Here is a 21,552-nt window from a genome sequence, read left to right as displayed (position 1 = left end):
CCAACTTTACTGGCTTAATGGGATTAGTCAAATGGGGGTCATTTTTCAACTTCACTGTCATCTTTGAGACAGTTTTTTCAAAAGTTAAAGAAAAAAACAACAATCTGGAATAAGTCATTAAAATAGTTTCAAAGGAACTCCTGTTTGCATATTCAGAAGCTCTTAAATACCTCAAATATCTCATGATTGTTTGTACTAGCCATACTTCTGGGTTTTAGTTTCCCCCCTAAGTAATGGTCCTACAAAAGGTACAATGACTTTTCTTCTCCCCCCTTGTTTGAGAAAATGAGATTGGATTGCTAGGAAGAATGTCACTAAACAATAGAACCCAATGGAACCCTATTGTTAACACTCTGAAAAGGAGGAGGATTAAATGCATCAGCGTGGTTTTCATCCTCACTTTGTGCAGTCTTAAAATCAATAATTGAAATAGCCAGGGGAAGATTGGTATTTTGCCATTAGGATATGTGCAGTATCATCTATATATATCTATGTAGTGTTGAAAGTTGCTTTTTCTTCATTTACTTTGGTCTGATCTCACTCATTTTTGTCTGTATGAAGTATAAACAGTTCATTTATAGTGGCAGGGCTGGAAATGGATTTAATCATGTGGATAGCTTTATCCTAAGCTGCATCTAATTAGAAGCACTGATCTATTTTGACTGGGAGTGTTGCAGTAACTTTTAATTTGGGAGAGACCATTTTGTAGAGAGGGTCATCTAAAATTAGTAGATTCTTACATGGTACATGCAGCTGTTTCCATGGTTAAATCTGAAGCTTGCCTTGTTGTGCTGTTTTAAACTAAATTTTCTACATTTAAACACGCCACACGGGATGGATTATTTGTGATTATTTGGTGAGTAGTGAATGATGACATTTTTACAGTAGGCTAAATTATCGCTTGACAGTAACATCAGTGTCTCAGAATTTGAACAGGATGGTGAGATTTTAATTTTGTAGCTCTGCAGTGACAATGCTAAGACTTATGTGTGAAACCTTACACACAGATCCATGTGGTATTCTCACTGTGGCATCACTAGTGCAGGCTTTACACAGTACTCTAATGACAACACATTGAAGGCCTTAGATGGCAAAAGCATACATGTGTGGAAGGAAGGGGGATTGGATGGTATGTTGTGGCAGAGGGGGGGGGGGGTGGGGGTTAGGGGTACAGGATATTATTTGGTATAGAGTACTAGAAGGCATGGAGGACAGGTGTTTTCTTTGAGAAGATAAATCTTTGACAGTAAATTAGTGTTTATCTGTATTAAATTGCAAAATTCTTGCCCACACTGTGATGGAACAATTGAGGTTCTGGTTATGTTTATGTGTCTGATTTAAAGGGGCAGGCAAAGGGGAGGGGGGAAAAGGGGAGGTTTGGAGGGATCTTTGATAAGAAGATAATGATTGCAGGAAGAATTAAGAGCCAGTGTGGTTGATAAATAGACAGTAATATATGACAGTAATAATATATGACAGTAATAATATATGACAGTAATAATAGACAGTAATATATGAGTTTTTTTGTTTTGTTTTTGATATAGATAATAGAAACCTGTGTTTCCTACTTCATGATCTGTCGAGTTGCAAACTTTGGTACTAAGTTAGTGCAGTGAATTTGATGAACTTTGATTTAAAGGGTTATTCCTTTCAATAAAATGGTTAATACAGTTGCACTCATTGAAGTAGCCTTCAATGTATCAAAATTAACATTTTGTCTGAAGTTATCCTTTTTAAGTAGCTTTTTAGCCCTCCCCCCCCTGCAACTTAACCAAACTGACTGCAGTGTTTCCAAATATGTGAGCGCAATATGATCAAACTAAGATACCCTCAAGAAACATTTTGCCACCAAAGGTCAATATAATCAGCGAGTAAACCACAAAGAAGGAAAAATGCATTATAAAATATGGACCCAAATTTAAAATTTTCAAACTTGTTAATCTTTACATCTTTATTGATATGAATTTGAAGAAATCAAGGCTTACTACATTGCAGTGGGAGTTTTTTTTATGATTGTTATTTAGTTATTATGCTGTGAATAATGTTTACTTTGTGGGTGAACTGGGGATTGTTATTTACTTCTTCCTAAATTGTGCATATGTACAGTATTTGGAAGCATTAGATAAGCCCCCCCTCCCCCACCCCCTCGTTTTGCTTTTACTACCTTCTCACAGCCTGTCAAACTAACTTCATCTTTGTAACTGCACTGTATCTTGTAAATTTACTGTATTGTAACTACACAGTAGCAATGCTGGATGATTAGAAAGTTGTGGAGAAAGAAAGAAATGAATGATTGTATAGCAATATAAAAGAAAACAATGATAACAATCAGCTGAAAAAAGCCGAGCTATGAATGTATGATTCATCTTTTTTTAATATTCCCTTTGATCCAATATATTTGTTCTTTGATGGATTAAAGTGTCATTGGTTTCACATTAGTACTTACAGTAGACACTGCAATGCTTTCAGTAATATTTTCACATATATGCCATAACATGTATCCTACAGATACAGCTAAAATCTTTATGAAATTATTGTTTACTCTGCATTTTTATTCTATATGCTCATCGTTAATGTTTATAATGGGCATGAGATAAATGTTAGCAAGTTAACAAATATTTCAATAGTTAATATCTACAGTAGTTCACTACATGCAAATACATTGAAAAGGCTTTGTCATATCCTCAGGCTTGATTAAGCTCCCAACCGCCGTTCAGTATTAAATATAAACCAGTCACTTGCTCTGTTGATCATAGTTTTGGGTGTGTCGTGATTGTGAATCATTTCTGCTTAGTTCAAATAAGCGAGTCATACGTGAGATGTATGCCGAGTCGAAGGGTTCAAAATATTCATTTGGAATGGAGAGAGAATAATTTTCAGCACCATAGTTCTCCATTTAAATAATTTTTCACATTTGCCTAAAATTTCCGGGCTCCTCTGTTGTAGAGTGCAAGGTCACGTCTACTATCTGAAGTGACAGCACCGGGGTGTAGTGAGGTTTATGTTTGAGCCAAGTGATTTGATGTGTCGTGTTGATCATAATGTCATGAAATATATGGTCACGTAGCCCTATGTTTCAGTGTAGGCTTTGTGCAAATAATATATCACCTGGGTTGACTTCAATGCTATACTGTGCATTCAAATTGACTTAGCTTTTTCATTGACTGAATGGTGTTGTTGAATTGTATACTGAATGACTCCAAACTGTAAACTAACATGGGTTGCTAGCGATATGTGGGGCAGAGGCATTGATATTTTCCTACATTTTCCCGGCCCTGTAGCAGTAGTTTTAACAATGTGCAAGCCCAATCAAGACTCCAATACAATACAATTCTTCATTAGTTGAAGTGAAAGTTGACCAGACCATATACTTGTAAATGAAGATTGACCAAAAAAAAAACCTAATGAACAATTTTATGATGGGATTATGGCATGTAAGTAATCATCAGATTTCACTCTTATTACAAAAAAATCAGAAAGTTTTTCCAAGGGAATGTTTCAATTTCCATTTTTTTTTTCATATGCTTGTACAAGATTAATACAAAACTAACATTACAGTAGGAAGGTTAACATTTGAAGGACACTAGAAAACAGCAAGGCTGTTATCTCAGCTAGTGACCCAGTGTGCTAAATTTGCAGATCATGAGATATAATTACTCTAAATGTAAAGTTATTTGACAAAATTCAGTAAGTTTTGCCAAAGCTTTGGTCAAGAAGGTTAAAGCTTTTACAATCAATGGTACCCTACAGTACAGTAGGTTTTCAAAATGAATCAAGTTGCATTCCACAATTTTTTGAAGTAGATATGAACAACTGATATTGTTATACAGTATATATCCCGACAGTACTGTAACTGAAATAGATTTTACAGTGATAGAGCTAACAGCCAAAAGGCATCTGTACACATGCTTCATACTGTACCATCCTAAGGTATTGCAACTGCTTTCTTGCCTCTTCATACCGTTCATTAGATTTAAGTAGCATCCCAAATCTGCTGTCAGATACTACTGTACAGGTTCGCATTCATCGTTTCACTCTGCCAATATTCCACATTACTGATGTAACTGACAAGTGAACGTCTTTCTGATCTTTCTCTTCTTTTTGTCTCTGAATGATCTTATTTGGTAGGTACATTAAAGAGTGACAGCAACTCTTATGGATTTAAATACTATCCGAAGACTGACTAGATAATCTCTCATTAAATTGAGTCAAAAAGTCCACAAAACTCCCCCTGGAGTGTGATTTTATCTGATTATTTTAGTGACATATTGGAACTTGAGCCAGTGAAGGAGGTGGTTAATAAATTCATGGTCTGTTAATAGCTGTCATTCAGTAATGACATGTTTAGTATTCGTGCATATTGTACACTGCATGTAAGATAAAGCAGCCCTGCAGCTTGCTGACTCGGTATTAGGTGGAATATGAAGAAAGAGAAACAGAAAGGAATATTTCCTGCTCTGTTGTTTGTGCTCTGAATGGTGGATACCTGGCACAGTGCACAGTTCTGAGATCCACAATTATAAGTGTCTTATCATCTTGTTTTTGAACCCCGGTTTTGGCTCTTGTACATATTGGCAGATAGTTGATGCAATCACTAATAAATCATAGTTTATTGGTATGTAAAATTTAGTGCAAACTACCCACATTGCATTTGTGTTTATGGTAAATACTCTACACTCTTAGAATGTTAACTTAAGTCATTGGTCTTTTTTCTAATATTACTCATTGCAGAGATTGTAGTTTGAGTGATGAAGAAGACTATAACATGGAATCTGAGAACCAGGTGGAGTCGCTTGAGAGGCAGAGAAGGGTCTTGTCTGGTTTGAAGAGAGAACATACTCTCAGTATGGAAGAAGCTGAAGCAGAATTACAAGAGATGATGGAGAAGCTAAAAAAGGACAAAGATGAAGGTGGGTTTAAGATACCATTTTGATTCCTAGCCAAAAGCAAAGGAAAATTTGTTTGTATGTATGTATGTATGTATGTAATTCCTTGGCTTGGAAACAAAACTCACCATGTCCAGCTAACATGTTCTTTATACTTGGTATGTAAATGCCCATTATTTCTCTTGGGTGCTGTGTTTATTGTTGGAGGTCAAATGTCATTTCAAATCATTCAGATACTTCATTTTGCTCCAGAGTCAAAAGATATATCTGAAATGAGTTTACATTGTGGACACTGAAGTTTTTGTCCTGTTGTGTAAACAAGACTCAAGATCTAGTGCTTCACAACTTGAAGCAGACCAGTAGTGATACTTGTACTTAGATAGGTTCCAGAGAAAACTTAAAAATAGTATTACTATCTTTCAAAGAAAACTACAAGAAAGTACTGTTTTTCTTACTCATTGGAGGCACAAAAAAACCTAAACCAGAAAGGATGCTCAAATGAGTACCAACCTTATTCTCCCTCATTTTTTAACTCAGCCAAAATTTCATTTTCTAGTAACTTGATTACTTTGTAATCTAGCAAATTAAATGTTTCCAATGCTTTTTCCTTTTCTCCATAGGTTCTCTCAAACTTCAAAAAGAGATATCTGCAATGGACCAGCCAGCCGACTTTACAAAAATTGATAGGTTTGTCGATCTCAAGGTTAACATGATCTGTGAGACACACGTTCGTCAGAAACGTTTGGTGCAGACGGAATTAGTGATGCGATACACAGAAAGGAAATCGGAATCCAATTTAGAGAGGAAGAGGGCAGCAGTCGATGTTCAGAGAATGTCTACAGAATTAGAAATCGAAGAAGAGGAGAAACGTTTGCAGGAGTTGGAGAAGCTAGTTTTGTATTCTCCACCCATCGAGATGTTGTCATCTACCAGCTCCGAAACCAGCAGTGTTAGCTTAGACGAACAGCAGAAAAAGCAGAGGACCGAAATGGGTTTGAAATTAAATAGGCATGCTCAGTCTCTGCCAGATATTAAAGGAGGTAATTCTAAAGGAGCGCGAAGGAAAAGTGTATCCGACAGTCCTAAGAGATCGTCGAGTCTTTCACAGAACGGGAGAGCAAAACAGTCCTTGCCTCAGAGGGCACGTTCACACTCTGTAAACGCTGGTAGTGATAGAAGGGTCGTCAGTGGAAACAGCAGCGTAGCTGAATGTAGAAAGCCAGTTAGGAAAAGAGTTCAAGGAACCACAGATAGTGGTAGTGTGTTTTCAAGACTGTACCCACCAGTGAAACCCAAATTTGAATTTTTGAAAAAGAAGGACCCATTGGAATATGAAGAGAATGATGCTACAAGAAACAGGCAGTGGGACAGGGGTAAGTTGATTAGAAGAACAGTATCACCATCTCAAGGGAATTTGCCTCCGGGAAAGAGTAGCAGCGACAGACTAAATCTGAAACATTCATATCAACCTAAGGTATACGAGAACGGATTATCAATTAATCCAAAGAAAATCCAGACTGTCACAATGAAGCATTCTGGACTCAGCTCAACACTTCCAAGGACTAAATCTTCTGTCAAACCCAAATTGTCAAGCAACGACTCAGCACCGAAGAAAGGTGTTGATTGCATCAAATCCACAAAAAGAATTCCCAACACCACCAGGTCAAAGACAAACAGTTCCCCGGATGTATCTTGCGTCAAATCACCAAAAATTAAAAAACTTGGTGATAAGAAGACAGAGTCAAAGTTAACCAGAAAGGTATTAAGGAGAGGGGAGAGAAAGGCACCAGTGTGGCAGAAAGATAAAGATAGTTCTTCCAGTAACTCACCTGTTTCTTTTGTGACTCCTTCATCTCAATTTCCAAAGAAAGTATCCAAGAGAAAACAGTTTTCAACAGGAATTTGGACATCTTTAGAGCAATTTCCAATTCAGAAAGAAGCCTCTGAAGCTTATTATGTTCCATGGAATCCCGAGAGATCTGTCTCTCTGGAAGATATATCCGTTAATTCCGATCGTGAGAACATTTTCCGAGACAGGAGTCTCAGTATGATTGAGCTTCCAAACAGATCTGACGACGAGGAAGTTGATATCGTTCAAGCTGAATGTAGCGATACCGTCCCCATCAGCATTGATGATGAACAGTGTAATCCTGATAGTAATGTCAAACCTCTTGAGGAGGAATATTTGAAACCATTGCCAGAGGTTAAGCCAGATGCTTCTCCTTTAGAGGTAAAAGCTGTGCCAGCTGCTGTCCTTCATGAGACTAAATCTTCTGAATCTCAGCTTTCGGATGACAGTATCGAAGAGGATTCTTTAGATGAAGATGACTCCGAATTGAACCAATCGGATACTTTTGGTGATAATGACAAACATGATACTCTTTTGGAGGGATCGACAGAGAGGAGTAGCGAAACGAAACATCCAGGAAATGAAAGTAAAAATCTTCTTCAAGATGCAGTTGAGAAAAGTTTTCCAGATGAGGTAGGATGTCATTTGTGTAATGCTGGGCGTAATTTGTCAAGGAAGACATCAGATGAATGCGATGAGCTTGGAAGAGATACCAAGAATACCTGTAATTGTAGCTTACCTTCCAAAGAAGATGGGAAGTTGGAGCATGATAACGGTTCCTTGGTTTTAGTAGGTGGCAATGATACTCTTGCAGACACAGAGAGTGCTAAGTTAGAGGACAGTGAAAAGGATGATGGAGATGCTGGGAAGGACGACCCTTGTGCAATGAGTGAGGAGGAATGTGTTCCAGTAGTTGTTGATGAACAGACTATTCCTGGAAATGTTGGTGAGAACAACATGAACTTATATGACTCATTAAGTGATGAGGAGAGCTCATTTGAGAGTGGTTCATCCTCTGGAAATAAAGATGGAAATGAAGGGTCTTCAGTGGAAGAAATGCAGACAGAGGACATGAAAGAGAAGCAATCATTGGATAAAACTCTTATTTCTGATGAAACGGTTCAGTGTAATGTAGACAAACTGGATCCTCTCTTGGAGATCAGTTGTGATATAGATCTCCCCCAGAAAGCAGAGTCTTTAGGTGGAGATTCAAGTTCAGAATCAGAGAGTATTCCTAGTGATGGTGATAGTAAAATTTGTGAGAATCTTTCGCACAATGAGGGAAACATTAAATCTGACGAGCAGATGGAAGATGAGGATGATGGTCGGCATGATGATGGTGAAGAAAGTAAATTGTCGGCAGAAGACAACACTGATCCTCGGGACGTTTATAGTGTCACCATTTCTGCACCAGTGAATGATACACCACTTAGCAATAAATGTTTAAGGCAAACTCCAGATGAGAATGAGATAGATGATGAACATGATGATGATGATGAACATTATGGTGGTGACAGAGAAGAAAGGAAACATATGAAAGCAAATGGCTTGGACTCTCTGCGTGATAATTTGACCTCCTCTTCACCAGTGATTGATGAATCTTTAGGTAATAAAAATTCAAGGCAAAATTCAGAAGAGGTAGATGGTGAAAATGAGGTTGATGCTGATGACATTTGTGAAGACAGGAAGACAGTTCTGGAAGCAAATCACTTTAAAACTTCAGAGAGTAGTATCAACCGTGTTTCCCTGTCACCCATTAATGGAAGGTATGAAAAATTGGAACACCCTCATAATGAAAAGGAAGTAAGCACCTTGGAAGATGACATGAGTGCAACCAAAGTCCAAGTCCAAGTTTGTGAGGATGTAGATGACATAGGAATATATTTAGAAATTAAAACGGTCAAAATCTCAATAGAGGCAGAATCACAGACGACGTCATCGTCTGAGGTTATGATCAACTTTGCTAGTGACCAGACACCAGCTGACAACTGTCATGGAAAACGAAGTGTACTTCCACTCAATTTGTCAAGGAAGAATCATGAAATGGGTAACGGTCGTGAAAGCACCGAAAATGGCATCGATCACGGTAATAAATCCAACGAGAGTGAAGAAACAATGAATGTAGCAAGTGTCGGCTGCCAGACTGATGTTGACAAATTAAACAATGAGTATAATGATACCTCACCAGATCATATCTATGGATTGTCAGACACGATTGTTCACAATTTCAGCTGTTTTTCAACGAAAGGAACTTGCACTTCAGATGAACCTATGTCTCCAACAACGAATGGTCTGTTGTCACCGTGTGAAAAGATTAAACATGCCATCAGTGTGGATGAAGTCAGCTGCCAGACTTCCCCTGTTAATGGTATACATATTAATCTTGTGAAAAGATCAGCAAATGATCCCACTGACAAATTTGAGATTGGGAATCAATCAACTAAAGTCAATATGGCTGATGTTTCCTCTCAAACTGCAGAAACCAATGGTTCAGGTCCTGCTAATGGTGGTTCCCCAGTGGCACCAGAGGATGAAACACTCAGCAAGTTAAGTGAAACATATTCTAAAGACATATATCTTACAGATGCATCACTAGTTGGAAATGAAGGTGAACCCATCGTATCCCAGAATGTTTTTGTGGCAAGGTCACCTCTTGTAGAGCCAGAACAAGACACTGTAAGAGATGACATTGATAGTGGCTTAGCATTTTTATCAAATGAGGAATTGGATGCAGACATTAGTGAGCAGGCTGCATGTGTCCATAATGTGAGTCTTCCTAGTACAAGATCATCAAAACATCGCTTACGTCCTGCCTCGTTTACAGATGAAGACTTGCACAGTTCGGAGTCGCTGGAGGTATCCTCATCTTCCCTTTCATCTAGTCTCTCAGACAATTCCTCATCATCTCTAAGTGACCATGAAGCTCCTCCGTCTCAGAGTCTTCCAAACAATGCTGCCTGTATCCCAGCTTTGTATCTCACTAATACTACTCCCACATCGACAGGTGAACTAATCAACAATCCCGCCATTGGTGATGACGCATCACTTCAGCAAGATGTAAATGGTAATTCCGGCACATTTGTAGCCAGTAATGTTGAACACCTGAGAGATACCGGTACAGATTCTAGCTCACCTGAGAGCATTTCGTCAGAGAGTGATATGGGCTCACTCCATAGTATCACTCACTCCTTGCAAGAAGAAGATGAAGGTGGTGATGGAGGAGAAGAAGGTGACGTCTCAGACATTGCTAGCGACTCTTCCAAGGAATTGATATGTAGCCTCACTCATTCACCTGATGGAGATCAAGCCAGAATAGAAGAAGATAATGTGGATAATTTATCAACCATTGAAGAAGGTGACCTCTCTGACAGTGCTAGCGACTCTTCCAAGGAATTGATACATAGCCTCACTCATTCACCTGATGGAGATGAAGCCAGAAGAGAAGATAATGTGGATAACTTATCAACCATTGAAGAAGGTGACCTCTCAGATAGTGCTAGCGACTCTTCCCAGGAATTGATACGTAGCCTCACACATTCACCTGATGAAGATCAAGCCAGAAGAGAAGATGATAATGTGGATAATTTATCAACCATTGAAGAAGGTGACCTCTCAGATAGTGCTAGCGACTCTTCCCAAGAATTGATACGTAGCCTCACCCATTCACCTGATGGAGATGAAGCCAGAAGAGAAGAAGATAATGTGGATAATTTATCAACCATTGAAGAAGGTGACCTCTCAAAAAGTGCAAGCGACTCTTCCGAGAAATTGATATGCAGCCTCACTCAGTCACCTGATGGAGATGAAGCTAGAAGAGAAGAAGATAATGTGGATAACTCATCAACCGTCGAAAATGGAAAGTGCACCGATACCGCTGTTGCATTTTCGGAATGCCCGGATGAGGAATCCGAGGATGCTCTCATGCCGTTAGTATACTTTGAAAAGAAAGGAGTGAGTGTTCGACTTCATGTCAAGGAGCCATTCGAAGGTGTAAAAAAAGTATTTTCTCCATTCGTTGAGGAGGATGAAATTTTGGAGGAAATTGATACTGGTGATGCAGAATCAGATTGTGAGTCTCCAGCCGGTTGGGGTAGTAAGGAAGAAGGGGAAGATTATGATGAGGATCGTATACTGCATAGTAAAGTAAACGGATGTCGACACTCTATCAAAACATTAGCTTCATCTCAATACAGACATGCAGCAAATAGTCTGGTTCAAGATAAATGTGATGGCATTGTACCTAAAGAGGATTTCAATCCAGAAGGGTGTATTAGTATTAAAGTCACCTCCCCTTTCCACGTACCAAATAAATGTCAGCAATGTTCATCGGATGATAATGCATGCACTTGTACTGTGCAGTGTGGTGCTTCCAGTGAGGTCGATAATGAAGATGATAACGATGTGGAAAATGAAGTTGATCCGGAAAGTCGTGGCATTTCTTCAAATGATAAAGAGGATTGTTTAGAAGTCAGCAATCCAGAGGAGGATGAGGTATGCAGTCTGCATAATGAGCAAGTATCTACTGACATCGTCGATTCTGTTCGCGACGAAGCGTCGCTACCCGACGAGGATTACTCTGATGAGGATTGCGATAGTGACGATGACACGGACGATATCGATCTCGAGTCTTTCAAGCGGAGTCTCCTCTCAGTGGGTGTGATATTTAGCCATGGCAAGAGGCATGCTTTAGATAGTGAGGAGATCTTTGATCCATACGCTTTACCTCCGATCGAAGAGGAGAGAGATCTCCCAGAGTTATCATCGTCGCCGGTATCACACCATCGAATGGTACCATCGTATGACACTCTGTCAGATGAGGAAGGAGATGTTGCTCTGTATCAGAGAGCAATGAAAGAGGAAGACAAATATGTAGTCAGTGAAGTAGAGTTGGATGGGTATTCTGATGAGAGTGACGACGATGATGACGATAACGATGATGACGATGATGTCTCATTGAATGATTTATCAGGGAATGAGGTTTCAAACAGCAGCAGTACTGATTGGTTCCCATCCCGAGTAGAAGTAGCATTAATTAAAGATGTCTTTACAGCAGAGCAAGATTTACCCAGTGATTTGGTAAGAAGTCCAGATGCAGACAATTTCCAGTTGCAGGAACGTATCAGCTCTCAGGTACAGCAACTTCCTGTTGTGAAGGAAGAATCTCTTCTCAATTCTCACTCATTCTCAGAGGAAGATTTAAGTGCCAGTACCTTCGGTAATCCTCACTCTATTCCAAAGCCACCAAATACTGTGCGAATCCCAGTCTCTCCAAACTGTTTAAAGCTTTCAAATGGTTTAGGAGGTTTCTCTCCAAGGACAAACTCGAGAACGCCTCCTTTGGAAATTTCATTTGCATCTCCTGGAGTTTGCTTTTCCACAGCATCGCCATGTTCCTCTCCAGAATCGCCCCCGAGGAAATTCTTCAAAGACAGTCCGTCGAAGTACTTAGGCAGTGATGACGATTATCTTTCTGAGGGTGAAACGACTCCCAACATCAGACGTTGGATCCGACCCCTTCAATCAACCAGAAAAGGAGCTACTGGCAAAAGTCAAATAGATGGAGGAAGGAATGATGGTGTGGTGAAAACATCTCAAGCCAAACTGAGTAAATTTGTTGAGAAAAAAGGCAGTCAAGATTTGTTAGTACATCAAACATTTTACCTTGAGGAAGAGATTGCGACAGAGGATGGTATCTTGTCAGATACTTTTGTACAATCCAATATACGTGATCCTGTGACAGATGGAGACGAGTCAGATGCGGCTAAGAGGATGGAGAGATGGCCGACCTCAAGCTTGGAGATACACACACAACAGGAATCAGTTAAGCAAAAGTGCTCTTCCTTTGCAAGAGAGTACATGAGAGATGATGCGGAGAGTGGGAAATTCCCAAGTCTTCTCGCAGTAGCAACAGATGCAGCATCAGAGAAGCATCACAAGAGATGTAATGATTCATTAATGCCATATTATGTCACAAGTTGTACCCAAACATCACCTCAGGCTTCCCCTAGTAGTACGTCATCAAGATTTTCAAAAAAATCTAGCACTGAAGTTGTGCCGGGTAGTTCAGATATTCACCTTGCACCTCTAACACATAACTCAATAGGAAATCAATTTAATAGTAATTCCAAAGGGTCTTTTCCCACCGGTGACTTCAGGTGGGATCTTTTCCCACCAGTGGCCAACTTGCAACCAATACCATTCGAAAGGTCGGTCAGTTTACCCGATTTTGATAATCCTTTACTTGTCAGCCCAAGAAAAAGTTCAGTGGAGGCAACACTAAGCGAAGGAGAAGATCCTCATCAAAGTCTCAGCCATGGACCTCGGAATGTTCCTGGGAAATCCAGAGATGTCCAGGCTATCAATCAGGACAGGAATAAAGACTCTCCTTTAAGCAGTTATAGAACCTCATCACCATTTCAAGATCGGGACGAAATCGCTAAACATGAACCTCACAGAAAGAACGATGGGCAGATATCAAGAAGAGTCGAGAACCTCGACCAGCCAAATGAGCGAGATAGATTTGATAACAGCTTCAAAAGACAGAAACGTGATTTGATGGCTTCAGAGCAGGCTGGATTATGTGCAAGATGTAAAGGATGTTTATTGCCAAACAATGGCAGATCTGGCCAAGATCCAACCAATAATATCAGGAATGTAATACCACCTGTCTGGGAGCCTATTAAAAGTAAGGCGTCAACTCTATCAAGTCAGGAAGACTTTCATCGTAGATTCGATGATCTGCAGCACGAGCATCCTGAGAATGGCAATCGGGATAGACTGCCAGCAAACAAGCCCTTCATCACTCGTACGAATATCACAGAGAATGATACGGTGGTAACCTCAGTGGACGACAGGGTGCCTCCAGCTGAGTGTGCTAAAGTCCAGAGCAAGAAAGTGGTATCTCACAAAGAGTTGGTACCTCAGAGAGTCCAGATGCCTGTATTCTCAGACATCAGCTTTGATTCAGAGTTTGCAGATCATGAGTTTTTCTCAGATGAAGAGGAGGAGGAGGCGGAGGAGGAGGAGGAGGGGCATAATACAGAGGAAGAAAATGAAGAGACTGAAATAATAATAGAGGAAAATCTAAAGGAAGAGGTTGAGATAGAGGAAGAGAGAGCATCAGGTGGAATAGATCCGGACCTGCTGGATGACCAATTGGAACCTGAGTTAGCTGCTCTCATGTCAGACTCTGCAGTTACACCTGTCGATCCATCTGCTGTGACAGATCAGAGTAAGAACGTTGACAGTGCCCCCCTATCTGTCGATCCAAATCCATCGCTTATGAGAGATAAGATGGATCGGGTTGGGAGTCGTGAAGCGTCTGGTAATTACACAACTGGATTACCCATTCAGAGGTCAAAAGACCATTCGAATGACTATGTTCTCTCTGTTAACATTAACATCCCTCCATTCCCTAACCGGGTCGAACAGCACTGGAACCCTGCTCATTACACACCAAGTATGCCACACACTTGGCCAGAGGTTGCAAGGACAGAACCAGCGCCACAATCTCCTCAGGTTGGGGAACCGCCTGCCGCTGTAGAAGGGTGGATGAGTGGTCAGAGGACACAGGATACGGTCGTGAATACGCAGAGGAGGTTCCCTTCCGAGAGCACAGCATCACATCTCACCTCCAGCAGTGGTGTATTTACAAACAGTATGCAAACCAGTGAATTGGTCAGCACCCCGAATAGATCAAATGGAAGCTTAAGCCCAATAGATTCTGCGATCTCCGATTCGGACATTAATAACGTAAGAAATGAGTTGGAGGAGTTCTTGTTGAAGAATAAGAAGCTGGATCGAGCTTCCCCGCCGGTGTTCAGCGACGAGGATGAGGATGAGAAGATAGACGTCTCGACTTCGGGACGAATTGGAACGGAGAGAGATCAGAGCTGGACTAGTCCAGACCTGGAGTCTTTGAGGGACGAGAGGGACGGCGTCAGACGTCTAAGTAACAGCTGGAGTAGAAGTGACATCGCCGTGGAACTGATGGAGGCCAGAATCATGCACGGCATTGGAGAAACGGATGCCTTTCTTAGGTTCCTGGAAAATGATATCCCAGAAGAAGAATGGTTACACACCAGGAATGATCTCGACATACAGCACGAAGAAGAGAAGAGAGAGATCTTAGCATGGGAAAAGAATTCAGAAGGTCACAGAGAGGAGGAAGAAGAATACGATGTCGAGCAGATGAGTCTCGACAAGGCCCTGATTCCGTCAACGGGTCTCTCACCCGAGAGGAGGAAACCGCCTAGCGAACATTTGAAATTTTTGCAAGGATTAAGGAAAGACCTCGTTAGTAGCGGTCCTCCATCCTTCTTTGATGAGAAAAATGAGATCGAAGCCCTCCTGGAGGAGTACAAAGAGTTGCATCGAAATTCAGAGTCGGAAATCGCTCAGGCTCAGCGCGAGCTCGACGGGGTCAGGAATAGATCGACAGAGCCCCTTCCGAGGGAACCACCATCGAAAAATTACTTTGGAACGTTTGAGGAAGAAGACGGTGAAAAGGTGAGTAAAATTATTAAGTTGTTTTTTTACAACATTTACTTTTAGTCAACAGCTAAAAGGAACAGTTTCATAGGTTCTACAGATCACACGTCTTGTATCTGAAATATATAAAGGAATTATGAGGTGTAACAAGTGGTTCAGCAGCCGCTAGAAATCTTTTGTTGAATTTTGCTGCTCGTATTTGCCACATGAACTCCCTGACTCCTTTGTTAGTTGAATGTGAAAGTAAGGCATTAGTCAAAACTGATATAATACTAAACAATTAGAATGATTTACCATATATTTTTTTTTTTTGGCTGTCCAAATCCAACCAAAAAGAAGGAACAAAAACAATATGCAAATATTTTGATGCCATATCCTTGCCTTTCTCAAGGAAATATGTCTTGTGACAAGTAAGATTACTAAGTCAATCAAATCACTCTCCTAAGAAGCTTGCTAAGTGGGTTAATCAACAGTATGAACAATATATAGTTCACTGTGTACCACAGTATGTACAAATGTAGTGCACTATGTGCTACAGTATGTACAAATGTAGTACACTAGATATATGCCACAGTATGTACAAATGTAGTGCACTATATGCCACAGCATGTACAAATGTAGTGAACTATGTGCTACAGTATGTACAAATGTAGTCTACTAGATATATGCCACAGTATGTACAAATGTAGTAAACTATTTGCAATAATATGTAAAAATGGCGAGCCATATATGCCACAATATGTACAAATATAGTGCACTACATGCCACAGAATGTACAAATGTAGTGCACTATATGCCACAGTTCAAATGTAGTAGTAAACTATTAATGCAATAGTATGTACAAATGTAGTGCACTATATATATGTCATAGTATGTACAAATGTAGTTAACTATATGCCACAGTATGTACAAATATAGTAAACTATAAGCAATGTAAAAATGGCGAGCACTATATGCCACCATATGTACAATATAGTGCACTACATGCCACAGTATGTACAAATGTAGTGCACTATATATATGCCACAGTTCAAATGTAGTAGTAAACTATATGCAATAGTACAAATGTTGTACACTGTGATGTTTGAATCACTTGTCGTGATCATGGACGTAAGGCATGCTCATGGGTGGTAGTAATGGTTTAAAGGTCTTATTGATAAAATATTTTCATTTAACATTTAACTTTTTCTAGGATCTGATTGACAGAGAGATAGAATCTCTCCATGCGGCCAGTCTAGCCATGAGCTTATCCGACTCTGCAGGCAGTGATGTGGACTCGCACCATCAGTTTGACTTCAGGGACTTCTCCTCGAACGATGAGGAAGACACCCTGACGGAAGATGTAGCCTTAGATAGAGGGAAATACTATCGTCTCAACAGCGACCTATCTGATCCGTTGGTGCTTGTGAAGACACGGAGGAGGCAATCCCTGCAGGAGAAGTTGAGAGAGGCTGAGAGGCAGGTGTCGAATGGAGGAGGAGGATCAGCAAGGAGGAGAAGTCTAGAACAGTGTATGCAACCATTCAATAAGTTAATGGGAGGTAAGTTACTCCAGGATAGTGTGACAGATGAGTTGTTTGTTTGTTTGTCATGGTAGTATTTGACTTCTTATTACTGGTTATTATCACCACTATGAGAAATAGTTATTGAGTAAATACATACACTTGGTACACATATGATCGTTACTGTGAATAATCTTCATGATTGCTTAGACAGTATCTTCATAACATAGGGAAAAAGTGTCCCTCTGATACATGTTGCCAAGACACACGTATAGTACGTTCATGATATGTCGCCATTTTATGTGAGTGCTGCATGAACATAAGGACATGGACTTTAGAAAGAAAGGAGATCTCCAAATTATGAATAATGTAAAAGTTCAGTGATATTTTGCCTGATATGGTAATACCGGATTAATACACCAGTACTTTCAATAATTTTTTGCATCTTTATAGAATGGTCTGACAGTGAATGCTCAGTCCTAATCGGACAAACATTTCGGGTGTTGTTACGAGAGGTAAAAACTGAATCATCCAAGCATATCTGCCTCTCCTTCAGCTTCCATCATTTTATGCGCCTACTTTCAGAAGCCTTAATAATTAGGAGAAAAAAATAAAGAAAAAAAATCTGACAATTTCTGAAGCTGCTGCTTGTAACACAGAGTACAAATACTAACCACTGACTGCTGCTTTTGACCGACCTCCAACCCCTCTCCCTTTGACCCCTCTCCCTTTACCCCTCTCCCTTTACCCCTCTCCCTTTGACCCTCTCCCTTAATCCCTCCTGTTCTCTCTTTCCCATGTCCCAACGGTTGAAGCATGAAAGTATCCATTACTACCTACATGACTACTGTAGGGGAAAGATAATGTTTGCCCTCACTTAACACTGCACAGTTCAAATTTTTTCAACAACATATTTTGCTCATGACGTAGGGCACGAAAAGCCATTCAACTAAATTATTAAATAATAGTAGGCATCCCATATTAGCTTTCCCGTAAAAAATCCCATAAAAATCCCATAAAAATTTAAAAATTTAATACTTAAAAAAAAAGGCTCCAGGCTACTCAGCTTATTGTTTAGTTAGTACATCAACCTTTTCTCTCCTTTGTGACAAGCTAAATCTCAAACAAAATAACAAATATTGCCATTCATCTCTGCTTCAAATACCATTTAGCTATAATGGAACAATGCATGGCTGTAAGCTATAGTCCCTGGATCCAGACAGTATTGTTTATACCGGTATAAAGAAGTTCTGTTTATAGCCAAGTTTTCTCTTTGACTGTTTTTTTTTTTTTTTGTGGTGTTATAAATATCACTTGAACAACAGTAGGTCACAAAATTCAGTTCGTGTAACCCTGCATAGTCCGTCGTAGTCTTGACACAGATCTTTGAACCTGCCGATGAGAACAGCTAGTTGTAAGTTGCCGTAATGTGAGCTGAAATTGCCCCTAAAATATCCCCATATCACGAACATAGCTAGATACCTGTTTGGTCTTTGCGGTGTCTGTTCTATGCCCATGAGCTTTGCAAGCAACATTTTTCCAACTTTTATTTATTTGGTTTTTAAAGTTGTATCTCCCCATAGTTATATAAATCACACTGCTTTATACTGTATATCTTGCTTGCTCATTCAAACTGTATAATTGTGAACATCCATTTTTTCTCATACTTCTTCTCCTACATAATGTGAACATACTTTTTCTCATACTTTTTCTCATGCAGATTTCCTAACATTGAACAATGTGTATGACTTTTGTACACCCGTTGCACAGTGCTTTACATTGTATCTTATTTATCTTACGTACAAAAACATATTTCATAAGATAATCCATCAGTATTTGATTTAATATTTACTTGCTTTTGAATGTTTTTAAAACTTAAGATATCATATTTTATGCAGTTTCTGTGATGTCAGTAGTTGGATTTGAATGTAAGGTTAGCGACTTTGGAACTGTATGAAGCAATACTCAGAACAGTTATACACTCACTAGCAGTACTTAAAAAGAGTATATACTGTGAGAACAGCTCAGAACAGTGATACACTGACTAGTAGTACTCAAAAAGAGTACATACTGTGAGAACAGCTTGGAATAGTGATACACTGACTAGTAGTACTCAAAAAGAGTATATACTGTTAGAACAGTGATACAGTGAGACACTGACTATTAGTACTCAAAAAGAGTATACATGTGAGAACAGCTCAGAATAGTAATACACTGACTAGCAGTACTCAAAAAGAGTATATACTGTGAGAACAGCTCAGAATAGTGATACACTGACTAGTAGTAGTCAAAAAGAGTATATACTGTGAGAACAGCTCGGAATAGTGATACACTGACTAGTAGTACTCAAAAAGAGTACATACTGTGAGAACAGCTTGGAATAGTGATACACTGACTAGTAGTACTCAAAAAGAGTATATACTGTTAGAACAGTGATACAGTGAGACACTGACTATTAGTACTCAAAAAGAGTATACATGTGAGAACAGCTCAGAATAGTAATACACTGACTAGCAGTACTCAAAAAGAGTATATACTGTGAGAACAGCTCAGAATAGTGATACACTGACTAGTAGTACTCAAAAAGAGTATATACTGTTAGAACAGTGATACAGTGAGACACTGACTATTAGTACTCAAAAGGAGTATATACTGTGAGAACAGCTCAGAATAGTAATACACTGACTAGCAGTACTCAAAAAGAGTATATACTGTGAGAACAGCTCAGAATAGTGATACACTGACTAGTAGTAGTCAAAAAGAGTATATACTGTTAGAACAGTGATACAGTGAGACACTGACTATTAGTACTCAAAAGGAGTATATACTGTGAGAACAGCTCAGAATAGTAATACACTGACTAGCAGTACTCAAAAAGAGTATATACTGTGAGAACAGCTCAGAATAGTGATACACTGACTAGTAGTAGTCAAAAAGAGTATATACTGTGAGAATAGCTCAGAATAGTGATACACTGACTAATAGAACTTAAAAAGACAAATACTGTGAGAACAGCTCAGAATAGTGAGACACTTACTAGTAGTAGTCAAAATGAGTATATACTGTGAGAACAGCTCAGAATAGTGATACACTGACTAATAGAACTTAAAAAGACAAATATTGTGAGAACAGCTCAGAATAGTGAGATACTTACTAGTAGTAGTCAAAATGAGTATATACTGTGAGAACAGCTCAGAATAGTGATACACTGACTAATAAACTTAAGACAAATACTGTGAGAACAGCTCAGAATAGTGAGACACTTACTAGTAGTAGTCAAAATGAGTATATACTGTGAGAACAGCTCAGAATAGGGGTTTCCTGAACATCAGTACTCAAAAATGAGAAAAACTGTCTCATTCTCAGATGCTGGAGAATGACTTTCTTCTGTTTCATACCTTGGTAATATAGAATATCTATTTTCTATGACTTTTCTTTGCAGAGTGCAATAATTCAACAAATTCAACTTGACAGTATTAGGGAGAATGAAAAGGAAGGGGGTTGGCAGTGAGTATGACTTTTGATTTCAGTCATTTACAACCCAAGTTCCACTTCACATTCGAGTCTTTCCACCTCCGATATGGATGCTAAAGTTATTCCTAGCTTTTCACATAATGGGGGCAACATGATAAGCTTCAACAGTTTAAGTTCGTCCCCCCCTCCCAATCCTCTCCCTCACCCCCCCCACAAAATGTGCCTTTAGATATAAAAAAGCAGGCCAGGCCTAGATACATCTGGTATAAGAATCTGTTTTGTAACAAATTCTCACAAGATTTTGAATGTCTTTGTAAACTTCGTAGGTAGTGGCATTACCAGTGGTGGTGCTAAGGGAGATGAGGGGATGCGGGGGAAATGTCCCCCAGATTTCCCCTTGCCAGTCAGATCTGCTACTTATCCTAAATAACAGAAGTAGGCTAATCACTGGAATTAGAAGCAACTTCCGATGCAAAGCATTAATGTGAAAATTGTTCAATTGATAGCACCATTTTGCATGTTAGTCACTTTACTTGCAGAACAATTCCCAAAGTGGAGAGGAAACTCCTTCCTTTAGATCCCACCCTCATATCATAGTTTATTTCCCTCCTCCCCCCCCCCCCAAATATGACTTGCCCATAGTTTCCCACCCCAGATTAACTTCGCTGGTGCCGCCACTGCCTTGGAAACACACATACAGTGTAATTCTGCTTTCACAATACTCTTGTACATCTGGAGTTTGCTCACAGGTAGCTCCTACAAGGTTTTTAATTTCATCAAATTATGACACCAATTTTTCTGATTGTAAATCGATTATACATGGTCTCTGGTTCTCTTTATTAATAACCATCTTTTTTTTTATCATTTCTCTTCTTAACAGGTTTTTATTTAAAAAGGGAGAGACTTTTACATTTGAAAAATTTCATCCGAGTAATTTCGGAAAATGGTAAGTTTGATGAAAATAGACAGGGTATCACCTGTACAGTTCTCACAGTGTCTATTACAGCATTTAGCATTCCCTTCTTCGAGACAATTTTTTCAATTTCTTTTTGAAACGACTGCAGACTACTTGAAATGGATCATATTTTTTAAGATTGGTTATGAAAAGCTACCATAACAGATTCTTTGTCGTCGTTTTTTAAAAATTAAAAATTTAGCTCCACCTTGACCGTGAAAAGAACTGCAATTCCGATCAAGGAACACAGAACTGACCGGAATTAGAGACATGAAAGTAGTGCTCAAGAATACAAAAGAAAAGAGAGGATATAAATTTGTAATTTTAGTGAAGCAATATATATCTACGAAGCCAAGTCTCTAAATATTTTGCACAGATATTTTCCAAAGACATTTC

The 21,552-nt window shown here is 39.3% G+C and overlaps 1 protein-coding gene across 5 annotated transcripts in view; it reads left to right on the top strand.

Annotated features, from left to right (window-relative positions):
- Positions 1–21,552, top strand: part of LOC139970975 (uncharacterized) — an 88,140-nt gene that overhangs the window by 59,794 nt on the left and 6,794 nt on the right. For 3 of the 5 annotated variants that reach the window (XM_071977081.1, XM_071977082.1, XM_071977080.1), the window contains 6 exons: positions 4,732–4,910; positions 5,507–15,243; positions 16,418–16,766; positions 17,181–17,242; positions 20,170–20,234; positions 21,082–21,147. In XM_071977081.1, the coding sequence (XP_071833182.1) occupies positions 4,732–4,910; positions 5,507–15,243; positions 16,418–16,766; positions 17,181–17,242; positions 20,170–20,234; positions 21,082–21,147 (10,458 nt within the window). Of the gene's footprint in view, positions 1–749; positions 857–4,731; positions 4,911–5,506; positions 15,244–16,417; positions 16,767–17,180; positions 17,243–20,169; positions 20,235–21,081; positions 21,148–21,552 lie in introns of those variants that run through there. The other 2 variants (XM_071977083.1, XR_011794272.1) reach the window with 2 other exon arrangements.

This window comes from Apostichopus japonicus, chromosome 8 (assembly GCF_037975245.1).
Source record: "Apostichopus japonicus isolate 1M-3 chromosome 8, ASM3797524v1, whole genome shotgun sequence".
NCBI classification, from domain to species: Eukaryota; Metazoa; Echinodermata; class Holothuroidea; order Aspidochirotida; family Stichopodidae; genus Apostichopus; species Apostichopus japonicus.
Note: the sequence above shows the minus strand (reverse complement) of the source record. Positions and strands in the feature narration are given on the sequence as shown.